Source organism: Corvus cornix, chromosome 11, assembly GCF_000738735.6.
Source record: "Corvus cornix cornix isolate S_Up_H32 chromosome 11, ASM73873v5, whole genome shotgun sequence".
NCBI classification, from domain to species: Eukaryota; Metazoa; Chordata; class Aves; order Passeriformes; family Corvidae; genus Corvus; species Corvus cornix.
Window position 1 is genome coordinate 1,041,109 of NC_046341.1, and position 12,269 is coordinate 1,053,377.

Here is a 12,269-nt window from a genome sequence, read left to right on the forward strand (position 1 = left end):
GGGAGCATCGGGGGGGGGGGGGGGCCCGGCCGGTACCGGGGCAGCGTGGCCGCGGCCCCTCTCGATGAGTGTGGCACGTTCCCGATAACGTCGCGCAGCGCAATTCTGTCCCGCGGGCGGCGCTGGACCGGGGACCGGCCCGGGGCTGGGTCGGTCCCCGGTGCTCGCCCCGCGGCAGCCCCAGCCTCGGCAGGAGCTCCCGGGCTGCCGCCCCCGGCATTCGCACATCCTGCCCGTGCCCCCGGTGCCCCCCGCCGCCGCCCGAAGCAGGGACACGAGTGCTGGGTTGCGCAAAGAGGCTCGTTAATGCTACAGGAAACACCGGGGAGAAGGGAAGGCAGCGGCTCCACACCGCACCCGGTCCAGCCCGGGGAAGATCCCGCAACATCCCCCCGGGGCTCGGCCCCGGTAACGGTGGTGCCGAGGGCTGGGGAAGGACCTCATTCCGGTATTGTTTGTGGGGGACTCGGTCCCGTCCCGGTGCCAGGGCTGAGCCCTCCTGCCAGCACCTGCCGCCCCAGGACAGCGCAGCGCCAGCCCCGGCCTGCACCCCGTCCCTGCCCGCACCCGGTTGCAGGCAGGGACGGCAGGAGCCGCTGTGGGGCCATAACCGGATCCCGGTTAACCGGATCCTGGCCCCTCCGGCGAGGGTCTCCATGCTTCCGGGAATGGCTGGAGTTCAGCAGTGATTCCCCCCCCGGCAGTGCTGCCATTTCCATGAGCAGAGGGTCCCAGAGCCAGGGCCACCCCAGTCCCCAAACCACCACTGGGCTGATTGTGTCCATCCCAGGGCCCTGTGGTGGGTGGGGAGCAATCTTGGGCCTGAGACCCCACCATGGGGGCAAACTCCCCTCAGGGCTCTGCTTCCGTGCTGGAGTCCTGGAACAAGGATTGCTTCCGCAGGCTCAGCCGGGCGCACCGGGGACAGGTGGTGGAGTTGTCATAGTAGCAGTCCCTGGAGGGGGGGACAGCACTGGGTCACCCCCTGCCACCACCACGTCCCCACATCCCGCCCCAGTGTGTCGGTACCTGTGGAAGACGGCGGAGCAGTCGGCGCAGACCGAGGTGTGGCTGTCGAAGGGGAAGAGCACGTCGCCCTCCCGGCACAGCTCACAGACGAAGCCCTTGGCCTGGCATCGCTGGGGGAGCAGGCAGGAGGTGACAATGGTGACCCCGCCAGCCCTGCACTGGCCCCATGGGGGTGTCCCCCCGGCTCTGCCCCACAGCACGGGCTCACCTCGCAGTCCAGCTTGATGTGCTTGGCAAAGAGCGTGTGGATCTCGGTGAGGGAGCAGCCGAGGCGCCCGGCCTCGATGTCGATCAGGTCCTGCAGCGAGTACATCTCATCGTTCTCCACAAAGTGCTGTCGGTCCTGCAGCTGTGGGCAAACGGGTCACTGTGACTGCCACCGCTGTGTGACCGCCACCGCTGTGTGACCACCACCGCTGTGTGACCGCCACCGCCATGCCTGGCCCTGGCCCCCAGCCTGACCTGCAGCAGCAGCCGCGCCTCCATCGCCTCCTTGCAGGTGATGAAGTAGGGCTTCATCAGCAGGATGTCCTGGCGCAGCTTCTGCAGGGGACAGGATGGGATGGGATGGGAATGAGGATAGGAATGGGTGTGGGGGCAGGGATGGGACAAGCACAAGAAAAGAGGCAGTGGCAGGGGCAAAGATGAGATGGAGACAGTGTGAGAATGGGACAGGATGAGAATGGGGACAGGGATGGGATGGAAATAGGGACAGGAATGGGAATAGGAATGAGGACAGGGATGGAATGGGAATGGGTTCAGGGACAGGGAGACAGGGTTGTGATTGGGATGGAGACAGGAGCATGGCAAGAACAAGACCAGATTGGGTCAAGTTCATCCCTGTAACAGTCTGGGCACCCTCTGCCCCAAACCCCCCCACCTCACCTTGCTTCCTCTCTGTGGGACCCAGTGGGTGCCACTGGAGTCCCCCAACCTCCTGCTCATCCCAGGTGCCCTCTGTGGCGTCCCCTGCCCTTGTGGGGTGTCCTCCCCAGATCCAGCACTCACCCGGATCTCCACCAGCTCCTCCACATAGTTGAAGAGCAGTGGGTTGATCTCCCGCAGCTTCAGCACCGGCCGTGACACCATCAGTGCCAGGTACCTCATGCTGCACCGCGACACCTGCCCGACACCGCCAGAGCCACCGTCACCCCCCGCACCTGCCAGCCCTGCTGCCACCACCCACAGACCGCTGGCAGGGCCCCATCACAGGGACACGGCCCTGGGGACATGGCTTCCCCTCAAGTGAGCTGTGCCCAGCAACCCCCATCACCAGGGACATGGCCCCCATGACCAGGAATGTGGTCCCTCAAGTGACCTCTACCAAGGGACATGTCCCCCAGGGACCCCCATGACAAAGGACAAGGCTCCCAAGTCACCTCTATCCATGGATGCAGCTCCCAGGGACCCCCATGACCAAGGACACGGCCCCCCCAGGTGGCCTCTAGCCAGGACCACTGTCCCAAGGGACTTCCATGACACCCCAGGGTGCCCCCACCCCATGCCAGGGCCACCTTGCGGGGCTCGAAGTCCCAGTTGTGGATGGCACGGGCAGGCACCACGGCCAGGTCGTTCCAGTGGCAGCTGGAGCAGTAGTAGAGGCCGGTGTAGTCGCACTGTCGGGCCTCGCTGGGCACCCCCCCTGTGGCGGCACAGGGCTGGCATGGGGCTGGCACTGGCACCGCCCTGCTCTCTGCCCACCCCACACCCTGTGTGTGCCCCCAGGACACCCAGCAACACCTGGGCACACGGTGGGTCCCCAGTGTCACCTTCCTCAGATCCCCATAACTCCCAGAGCCCAAACCTTCAGCTCCCACCAGCCCCACACACCTCCCACCCCACAGCCCCTCAGCCCCAAGCAGCTCCCCCCAGCCTCACAGAGCCCCGCAAGGGAGCCAAGCCCCACAGGCTCCCACCTCCCCTCAGCCCCTCCAGCCTCACAACCCCTCAGCTCTGCACAGCTCCATGAAGCCCCTAGCCCTACACCTCCTGGTCCCACACCACCCAACCCCACAGGGCTCCCAGGTCATCCCAGCCCCATATCACCCAGCCTCAACTACCAGCTACCAGAGCCCCCAGCTCCCCCCAGCCCCACGGCGCGCCCCAGCCCCCCTGGCAGCAGCAGGGGCTCACGGAGGGAGATGGGGGCCCGGCACTCAGCACAGCGATAGTCCTGGCTGTCCAGTCCGCTCTCGGGGCAGATGCTGAGCTGGTACTCGGCTTGGTGGCTCACCTGGGCCCGCACACAGGGCCGGCTCACCAGCGGCAGGCACTTGCTGTGGCACCGGTAGTAGCAGCCTGGGGGACACAGGTGGTTGTCAGCGTGGGGATGGGGCAAACGGGGACGTGGAGGGGGTGTCCCAGACCCACCTGTGCAGGTGTACCAGGTCTGGATGAGCCCCCAGATGATGGTGCTGCACTTGTCACACATCTGCTTGACACTCTTGCTCTTCTCCTTGTAGAAACGATGCTCCAGGACCACCCGGATGTTGGGCTCATCCTCACCAGGGTCCTGCAGGGGGAAAAGGGGGGTCAGAGAACTAAAGAATCACAGAATTGTTTGGGTTGGACCTTAAAGCTCATCCCATTCCATCCCCTGCCAAGGGCAGGGACACCTTCCACTATCCCAGGCTGCTCCAAGCCCTCTCCAGCTTGGCCTTGGACACTTCCAGGGATGGGTGTCAGCATGGAGCCCCAGCCATGGAGACCCCCCTGGCCCCAGCCCCAGCCTCAGTCCCACCTTCAGCTCCTGCAGCTTGAGGCGGAGGTGGATGAGCCGAACCACGGCATCCTTCTGCCGCTCTGAGTGCTCAGGCAGCGCCAGGATCACCCGCTTGCACTCCTCGATGGCCTGGCGCAGCTGCGGCACGTCCGATGCCAGGATCAGCCCCTGCCACCACCACCAGAGGAGGAGGAAGATGAGCTGAGACCCCCATATCCCCCCCATCCCCACAACACCCACCCCACTCACCACAGGGCGGGAGAAGTGGTCCTCAGCCAGCCCCAGGTCCAGGGCGCCCTCGAGGTCCCCTGGGGTGGGATCCGGCTGCTGGGCTGCAAAGTGGGGTCTCAGGGGGGCCTGAACCCACCCCCAGAATAGGGGGTACCATGGAGGGGCTGGGCCTGGTTGCCCACCCCAGTGTGGGACAGGGAGTGGGGTGGGGGAATCAGCACCCACCTGGGGCAGGGGGTTCTCCGTCGGGGCGCTCCGGCTGCTCAGGGGTCTTGTTGAAGGGGTTGAGGTGGGCCTGGCGGAAGCGGGCCAGCCGCTCATCCGATGCCATCGCCACTGTCCTGCTGGGGAATGGACACTGCCTCAGTTACCCCAGCACTGGCACAAGCACCGGCACCGACACCCTGGCATCAACACCCCAGCACTGGCACTGACACCATCACCAACACCCCGAATACCATCACCAGCATCCCGTCAGGAGCACTTGCGTCGTATCACCAGCACCCACACCCTGGCACCAGCACAATCACCCCATCACAGGCACCAATAGCACCTCAGCAGCACCGACACTGTCACCAACACCCTGTCATGGCACTGATACTCCAGCGTTGGCACTGACATCCCAGCACCAGCAGTGACACCCCGGCACCAGCACCAACACCCTGGTACTGACACCTCAGCACTGACACTTCCTCACCAGCAGCAACACCCCGGTACTCCCACCGGCTGTACCAGCACTGGCACGGACACCCCAACACCAGCACCGAAACCCTGTCACTGGCACCGACACAAACACCGACACCTCCTCACTGTCACTGACACCCCGGTACAGCCACAGAAACGCCAGCACTGCCACAAACACCGGCACACCGGCACTGACACAAACACTGACACCGACACACCGGCACCGGCACAAACACCGGCACTGACACAAGCACTGACACCGACACACCGGCACCGGCACAAACACCGGCACTGACACACCGGCACCGGCATTCTGTCACAACCACCAACACCCCAGCACCGTCTCCGTCCCCAACACCCCGGTCCTGGCACCAACACCCACCTCCGTTCCCGGCCCTGTCCCCGTCTCCGTCCCCGCGGACAGACGCGTCTCTCCGCCTCCCACGCCCTGCCCCGCCGCCACCGCCCGCTTCGGCCCACGGTCACCACGTACCGGCACCGTGCACGGATCCCCTGGAGTCCCGATGTCCCCCCGATGTCCCCCCGATGTCCCCCCGATGTCCCCCCGATGTCCCCCGCAGCCCCTCCCGCGCGCCCGCCAGGGGGCAGCGCCCCCGCCCCGCTCACCGCCGCGCGCCGCCGCGCCCGCCCGCGCGCCCCGCCCCTCAGCGCCCCCGCGCTGCTGCCCCCTGCCGGCCGGCAGACCGCACTGCGCCGCGCCCGGGCGGGGCCGCTCCGCGCACCGCGACACCCGCGCTGTCCCCACCCCTACAGCCCCGCATCCGACACCCGCGCTGTCCCCACCCCTACAGCCCCGCATCGGACACCCGCGCTGTCCCCACCCCTACAGCCCCGCATCGGACACCCGCGCTGTCCCCACCCCTACAGCCCCGCAGCTCCCCTCCGCGCTGTCCCCACCCCTACAGCCCCGCATCCGACACCCGCGCTGTCCCCACCCCTACAGCCCCGCATCCGACACCCGCGCTGTCCCCACCCCTACAGCCCCGCATCTGCCACACGCGCTGTCCCCACCCCTACAGCCCCGCATCTGCCACCCGCGCTGCCCCCACCCCTACAGCCCCGCATCTGCCACCCGCGCTGTCCCCACCCCTACAGCCCCGCATCTGCCACACGCGCTGTCCCCACCCCTACAGCCTTGTCTCTACAGCCTCCATCTCTACAGCACCCGGCCTCATCATCCCTTGTCCCTACAGCACCCATCCCCACAACTCGCCGTCTCCATCACCACTGTCTCCACCCCTACAGACCCCACCCCTACAGCCTTCATCCCCAGTGTCCCCATCGCCACAGCCCCCAGCCCCACTGTCCCCATTCCTATAGCCCACAGCCCTATCAGCCCATGGCCTCCAAAGCCGGGGGACTCGGATCCAGGAGTGTCCTGGGTCCTCCACAACTGCACACACACCCAGCCCTGGGGAAGCACCCTGGGGTCTGCGCTACCACCTCAGTTTGGGGAACAAAGGGCCAACTGTGGCTGCCACACCCCCCCAGCATGGAGAAGGGTGACAGTGGGGACAAAGGCACAGCCCGCCTGGGGGGACTGAATCTGTGGGGCAGAAGGGTGGGGGGCAGTACATGGGGGCTTCCCAAACACCTCCCCTGGCTGGGAATGGCTGAACTGTGTGGGTGTTCCCTGTCCCCCCTACCCAGCAGCCACAGACAAATAGTACCTGGACAGCAATAAATTTATTAAGTATTCAAAAAAAATAATAAGACACAAACCAGTAAAAAACGAAAAGGGGGGAGGTAGGAAGGGGGGCAGGGGGCCGAGCCGGCTCAGGGGGGGACGGGGTCAGGAGACACTGAGGGGACAGCGGGGGGAGCAGCACCCGGGGGGTGCAGCAGCGCGAAGCCGGGGGGCCGCGGGCAGTGTCGGGGGGCGGCGTCGGGCATCACTTGGCGCCCTGCGCCTCCGACTCCTCCTCGTCGTCCTCGTACATCTCACCCTCCTCCTCGGCCGTGGCGTCCTGGTACTGCTGGTACTCGGACACCAGGTCATTCATGTTGCTCTCAGCCTCGGTGAACTCCATCTCGTCCATCCCCTCACCTGTGTACCAGTGCAGGAAGGCTTTGCGGCGGAACATGGCTGTGAACTGCTCCGAGATGCGCTTGAAGAGCTCCTGGATGGCCGTGCTGTTCCCGATGAAGGTGGAGGACATCTTCAGGCCCCGTGGTGGGATGTCACACACGGCCACCTTGACATTGTTGGGGATCCACTCCACAAAGTAGGAGCTGTTCTTGCTCTGGATGGCCAACATCTGTTCATCCACCTCCTTCATGGACATGCGGCCACGGAAGACGGTGGCCACGGTGAGGTAGCGGCCATGGCGGGGGTCACAGGCGGCCATCATGTTCTTGGCATCAAACATCTGCTGGGTGAGCTCGGGCACGGTGAGGGCGCGGTACTGCTGGCTGCCACGTGCTGTCAGCGGGGCAAAGCCGGGCATGAAGAAGTGCAGCCGAGGGAAGGGCACCATGTTGACGGCCAGCTTGCGGAGGTCAGCATTGAGCTGGCCGGGGAAGCGCAGGGAGGTGGTGACGCCGCTCATGGTGGCCGAGACAAGGTGGTTGAGGTCACCGTAGGTGGGAGTGGCCAGTTTGAGGGTGCGGAAGCAGATGTCGTAGAGCGCCTCGTTGTCGATGCAGTACGTCTCATCCGTGTTCTCCACCAGCTGGTGGATGGACAGCGTGGCGTTGTAGGGCTCCACCACCGTGTCCGACACCTTGGGGGATGGCACCACGCTGAAGGTGTTCATGATGCGGTCTGGGTACTCCTCCCGCACCTTGCTGATGAGGAGGGTGCCCATGCCCGAGCCGGTGCCCCCACCCAGAGAGTGGGTCAGCTGGAAACCCTGCAGGCAGTCGCAGTTCTCACACTCCTTCCGCACCACGTCCAGCACCGAGTCCACCAGCTCGGCCCCCTCTGTGTAGTGCCCCTTTGCCCAGTTGTTTCCGGCACCGCTCTGCCCTGGGAAAAAAAAAGAGGCTCCGATGGCCGCTGGCCCCCCACGCCCGCGGGCACCGGGGAGAGGATCAGGGCTGGGACCGGCCGCTGCCGCCGGCAGTACCGGGGAGATCTGACGCCGGGGCGGGGTGGGAAGCAGGAACCGCAGAGGTTTGGCGGCGTGCCGGCAGCGCCGGGCCCCGCGGCGCGGGAGGGGTGTGCCCGCCGAGTGCCCCGGGGACGGCGACAGGCCGGGCGGGTCCGAGGATGCAGGGGCTGGGGGGGAACATCGGGGGACGGTGCACCCCTCCCTCCCCGGGGACCTACCAAAGATGAAGTTGTCAGGGCGGAAGAGGTGGCCGAAGGCACCCGAGCGCACGCTGTCCATCGTCCCCGGCTCCAGGTCCACCAGGATGGCGCGAGGCACGTACTTGTGAGCTGAGAGAGACCCCATGACGGGAGGGGACCTGCTGCCGCCCCCCCATCCCGCCCCCAGGGGTGTTTCCCAGTGCCCTGCAGGGTTCTACAGGACTGGGTGCACAGGTCGTGTCCCCCCCAAACCCCAGGGGCTCATGGGGTGGTTGCATGTCTCATGCCCCCCAAACAATGGGGGTCGCATGGGGTGGGTGCAGGTGTCTGTCCCCCATTTCCCCTCCGGGCCCCATGGGCTGCGTGAATGTTCGTGTTTTGTTCCCCCCACACCACAGGATCCTCCAGGGCGAGTGCAGGTGCCCCTCTCCCCAAGGTCCCATGGGACTGGGCGCAAGTGCGGTGTCCCCCCCCACACCACAGTGTCCCACGGGGCGGGTGCATGTGTCATGCCCCCACCCAAACCACAGGGTCCCATGAACTTGGAGGTACATGTGCCCCCTGCCCCCCCAAACTACAGGGTCTGAGGGGGTGGGTGCACATGTCTGCCCCCCCTCGGGTCCAACAGGGCGGGGGTGCAGGTGTTGTGTATGACCCCTCCCAAATCACAGGGTCCCATGGAACTGGGTGCACATGATTTCCCCCTGCCCCAAACTAAATGGTGCCACAGGGTGGGTGCACATGCCTGCCCCACCCACACCTCCATGGGGTGGGTGTCTCTGTCTGCCCCCCTTCCCCACCCCAGCGGACCCAGCTCCTCCTGCATGGGGGGTCAGACTGGGGCCCCACGCCACAGCTCAGGCTACCCCGCCGGGGGCAGTTCCGAGGGGGGGTCGCTTACAAGAGGCCTCATTGTAGTAGACACTGATGCGTTCAAGCTGCAGGTCCGAGTCCCCCACGTAGTTGCCGCTGGGGTCGATGCCGTGTTCGTCGCTGATCACCTCCCAAAACTGGGGAGGACGGGGAGCTCAGCAGGGCGGGAGGCACTGGAACATCCCCAGACCCCCGGGCGAGGCACGGGGCACCAGGATCCTCCCATCCCTAGGCAGGGCTGGGTGGGGCAAGAGGCACTGGGATACCCCAAACACCGAAATCCCCAGGCAGGGAGGGGCGGGGGGCACCAGGACTCCCCAAACCCCTGGGCAGGCGGTGGGCACCGGGATCCCCCAAACACCCAAAATCCCGAATAGGGAGGAGGGTATTGGGACTCCTCAAACCCCGAGACAGGGCTCAGCGGAGCGGGGGGCAGGGGGATCCCCCAAACACCTCAAATCCCGAGCAGGGCGGGGAGCACCCCCAAACCCCGGGCGGGGCTCAGCAGGGCGGGGGCACCGGGACCCCAAACGCCGGGCGGGCTCAGCAGGGCGGGGGGCACCGGGACCCCCAAACGCCGGGCGGGGCTCAGCAGGGCGGGGGGGCAACCGGGACCCCCCAAACGCCGGGCGGGGCTCAGCAGGGCGGGGGGCACCGGGACCCCCAAACGCCGGGCGGGGCGCGGCGCGGGCGCTGTCCGCGGTGCTGACGGACAAAGGCGGGGGGCGGGGGGGCGCGGGGGGGGGGGGCGGGGCGCTTTGTCCTCCCGGTTGCGGCGGCAGGGGGGGAGGGGAGCGCAGGGGAGGGAGGGGGTAGCGGGTCTGTCTTTGTCCGCCGCCCGGCTCCGCCGCGGCGGGCGGGGCGGGGGGGGGGCGCCGCCGTTACCTTGGCGCCGATCTGGTTGCCGCATTGCCCCGCCTGGATGTGGACGATCTCCCTCATGGTGGCGGCCGGGCCGGAGCGGAGCGGGACGGGAGCGGGCTGGGGCCGGGAGCGGAGCGGCACCGGAGCGGAGCGGCACCGGGAGCGCGGGGGGCGGTGCGGCCGCCGCCGCATCCTTTATAGGCTCCCGCCGCCGCACCGGGCCGGCCGCTGACGTCACCGCCGCCCGCAGCCAATCAGCGGCCGCCGCCGCAGCGCCGCAACAGCCCTGCGGCACCGGCACCGCCCGCCACGCCCCGCCCGGCCCCGCCCGCGGCCACGCCCCGCCGCGGCGGAGCGGGGACCCGGCACCCGCGGGGGGCACGGCCGAGGGGGCACCCCGCACCCGCGGGCAGCGGGGACACCCCGGGACCCGTGGGGGGACCCTGGGAGCGCCCGGCGTCGGCGGGAGCATCCCGAGGCGGCGGCGGCGGCGGGTCTGGGGACACACGCGGGACACCCCTCCCAAGCGCGTCCCGTAACGGGGAGGGGTAGGAACAGGGTACGGGAGGGCCACCCTGGGGTTCCCGGTCGCCGGTCGTTCTCCCCGGGACCGGGGATAGTGCCGGTGCCGGTGCTGGGGTGGGCGGCGGCGGGCGCGGCCCGAGAACAAAGGCGACGGTGATGGGCCCTTTGTCCGGGGGCGGCCCCGGCCGCCCCCCGCGTGGGGTCCAGCCTCCCGCCGCCCCGCCAGTCCCTCCCGGTTCCAGCCGGTACCCAGTGGGAGCAAGTGACCCTTGACCGACCGGCGGGGCCGGGAGGGACCTCTCCCCCCGGGGCTCCCCGGGGCCGCCCGATGCCAGCCACAGCGTCACTGCAAAGAGCCTTTATTGGGAACCGTGAGCCCCTCGCCCGCACTGGGCACCCCGCGGCTCGTCCCATCCATCCATCAGTCCATCCATCTGTCCATTTCGGAGCAGGGGTGGCCGTACTGGTACCGTGTCCTGCTGCCTACCACGAGCACGTCACCACCTCCCGCAGCGTCCGCCGGAGCTCCTGGCTCCGGAAGGCGTAGATGAGGGGGTCAATCACCGAGTTACAGATGATGAGGATGAGGAAGAGGTTGAAGTAGCTGAAGAAGCAGATGCAGAAGGGGTTGGTGGGACAGGTGACGATGAGGATGAGGTGGAAGAAGAAGGGCCCCCAGCAGATAAAGAAGACACCCAGGAGGATGGTGAGGGTGATGGCACCCTTCAGGCTGCCACCACGGTGGGTGGTGGGTGGCTTCTGCTGGCTGGAGATGCTGTGGAGGTGGTGGCGGGCCAGGGTGAACATGTGGATGTAGAGCACCAGCATGAGGACCAGCATGAAGAGGAAAAAGCCGATGATGCAGAGGAGGATGGTGTTGCTGCTGTAGTAGGTGATCAAGACGGTGCTGGAGACAGTGCTGGCCAGCCAGATGCTGACCATGGTGACCACGGCCCGCTGGAGTGTCATGATGCTGTGGTAGCGCAGGGCATAGAAGATGGTGATGTAGCGGTCAACGGCGATGACCCCCGGGAAGGAGAGGGAAGACATGACCGAGCTGCAGATGAGCATGTCGATGACGCTGTCCATGTGGCGGATGATGCTGGGGTGCATCACCAGCACCCCGTGCTCCAGCAGCAGCATGAGGAGCATCTCTGCCAGGTTGCTGATGCTCACCAGCATGTCAGACACAGCCAGGCAGCAGATAAAGTAGTAGGTGGGCGAGTGCAGGTTCCTGTTCTTCAGGATGGCAGCCACCACCAGCAGGTTCTCCACCAGGCTCACCAGCCCCAGCACGAGGAACAGCTCATTGGGAATGTCCAGCCCCTGGCACCAGCCGCTGCTGGCCCCGACCGTGGCATTACTCTGGTTGCCCTTGCTGGCATTCCAGGGCTTGCGCAGCAGACGCAGGGAGGCCAGCGTCGACATGGCCCCCTCCTCAGCCCCGGGGCCCCCCGTGGCACCTGCACGGCCCCCGAGCCCGCGTTGCGCCCCGCCAGCTCTCCCGCGGTGCCCAGCGGCGAGGCTGAGGGGATGCCCAGGAGTTGGGGATGGGAGGCGTGGGATGTGCTGGGGGTGTCACGTGCCTGCTGGGACCCTCCGGTTTGGTGGCCGCTCTCCACACCAGCGCTGCCCAGCGCCTCACGCCCGCCGGCCCAGGGTGCTGGGGAAGAAAGGGCCTTTTCTCTGCCCCACTTTAAAGCCGTTTCCCGCAGCTCCTCCTCCTCGGGGGGTGGGCACCTGCATGAGGGAGGCACCCCAGCAGTGAGAGGGGCCGCTGCCGAGGCCAGGGCTGACAGACCCCCAGGATGGCCCTGGGGAACCCGATTGCTTGGGATCACCATGAGCCCTGGGGTCTCAAATGCCCGGGGGTGGTCCATGCATCCCTGGGGTCATGCACCTTGGGGGCACTGCCATAGGGGTCCTGTGCACCTTAGGGTCCCCACGTGTCCTGAGGTCCTGCATCTGCTGGGGGGACCCCTGAACCTTGGTCTGCATATCTTGAGGGGTCCCATGTGCCCTGTGGGACTCGTGTCCTGGGGGGTCCCATCTGCTGTGGGGGTCATC

At 67.2% G+C, this 12,269-nt stretch overlaps 2 protein-coding genes across 2 annotated transcripts; both read right to left on the reverse strand.

Moving 5' to 3' along the window:
- Nucleotides 1-282: 282 nt before the first annotated feature.
- Nucleotides 283-5,226, reverse strand: DEF8 (differentially expressed in FDCP 8 homolog). Its single transcript, XM_039558189.1, has 12 exons — nt 5,160-5,226; nt 4,208-4,323; nt 4,001-4,083; nt 3,770-3,919; nt 3,400-3,541; nt 3,163-3,327; nt 2,544-2,671; nt 2,038-2,151; nt 1,492-1,572; nt 1,238-1,378; nt 1,030-1,139; nt 283-955 (listed from the first exon to the last, which is right to left on the reverse strand). The coding sequence occupies exons 2-12, from the start codon at nt 4,311-4,313 to the stop codon at nt 853-855; spliced, it is 1,323 nt and encodes a 440-aa protein (XP_039414123.1). The 5' UTR covers nt 4,314-4,323; nt 5,160-5,226; the 3' UTR covers nt 283-852.
- A 1,128-nt stretch (nt 5,227-6,354) lies between these two features.
- On the reverse strand, nt 6,355-11,856 carry TUBB3 (tubulin beta 3 class III). Its single transcript, XM_039558581.1, has 5 exons — nt 10,690-11,856; nt 9,699-9,870; nt 8,842-8,950; nt 7,959-8,069; nt 6,355-7,655 (listed from the first exon to the last, which is right to left on the reverse strand). Exons 1-5 carry the CDS (start codon nt 11,628-11,630, stop codon nt 6,580-6,582), a joined length of 2,409 nt encoding a protein of 802 aa, XP_039414515.1. The 5' UTR covers nt 11,631-11,856; the 3' UTR covers nt 6,355-6,579.
- Between the last annotated feature and the right edge of the window lie 413 nt (nt 11,857-12,269).

Coding starts and splice junctions, on each gene's coding strand:
- DEF8 (XM_039558189.1), bottom strand. CDS start 4,313: ATGGCATCGGATGAGCGGCTGGCCCGCTTCCGCCAGGCCCACCTCAAC. Junction 4,084..4,207: donor CGGAGAACCCCCTGCCCCAG/GTGGGTGCTGAT, acceptor CCCACTTTGCAG/CCCAGCAGCCGGATCCCACC. Junction 1,573..2,037: donor AGGAGCTGGTGGAGATCCGG/GTGAGTGCTGGA, acceptor TGTCCCCTGCAG/AAGCTGCGCCAGGACATCCT.
- TUBB3 (XM_039558581.1), bottom strand. CDS start 11,630: ATGTCGACGCTGGCCTCCCTGCGTCTGCTGCGCAAGCCCTGGAATGCC. Junction 8,070..8,841: donor CTACTACAATGAGGCCTCTT/GTAAGCGACCCC, acceptor GGTCTCTCTCAG/CTCACAAGTACGTGCCTCGC. Junction 7,656..7,958: donor CCCTGACAACTTCATCTTTG/GTAGGTCCCCGG, acceptor TTTTTTTCCCAG/GGCAGAGCGGTGCCGGAAAC.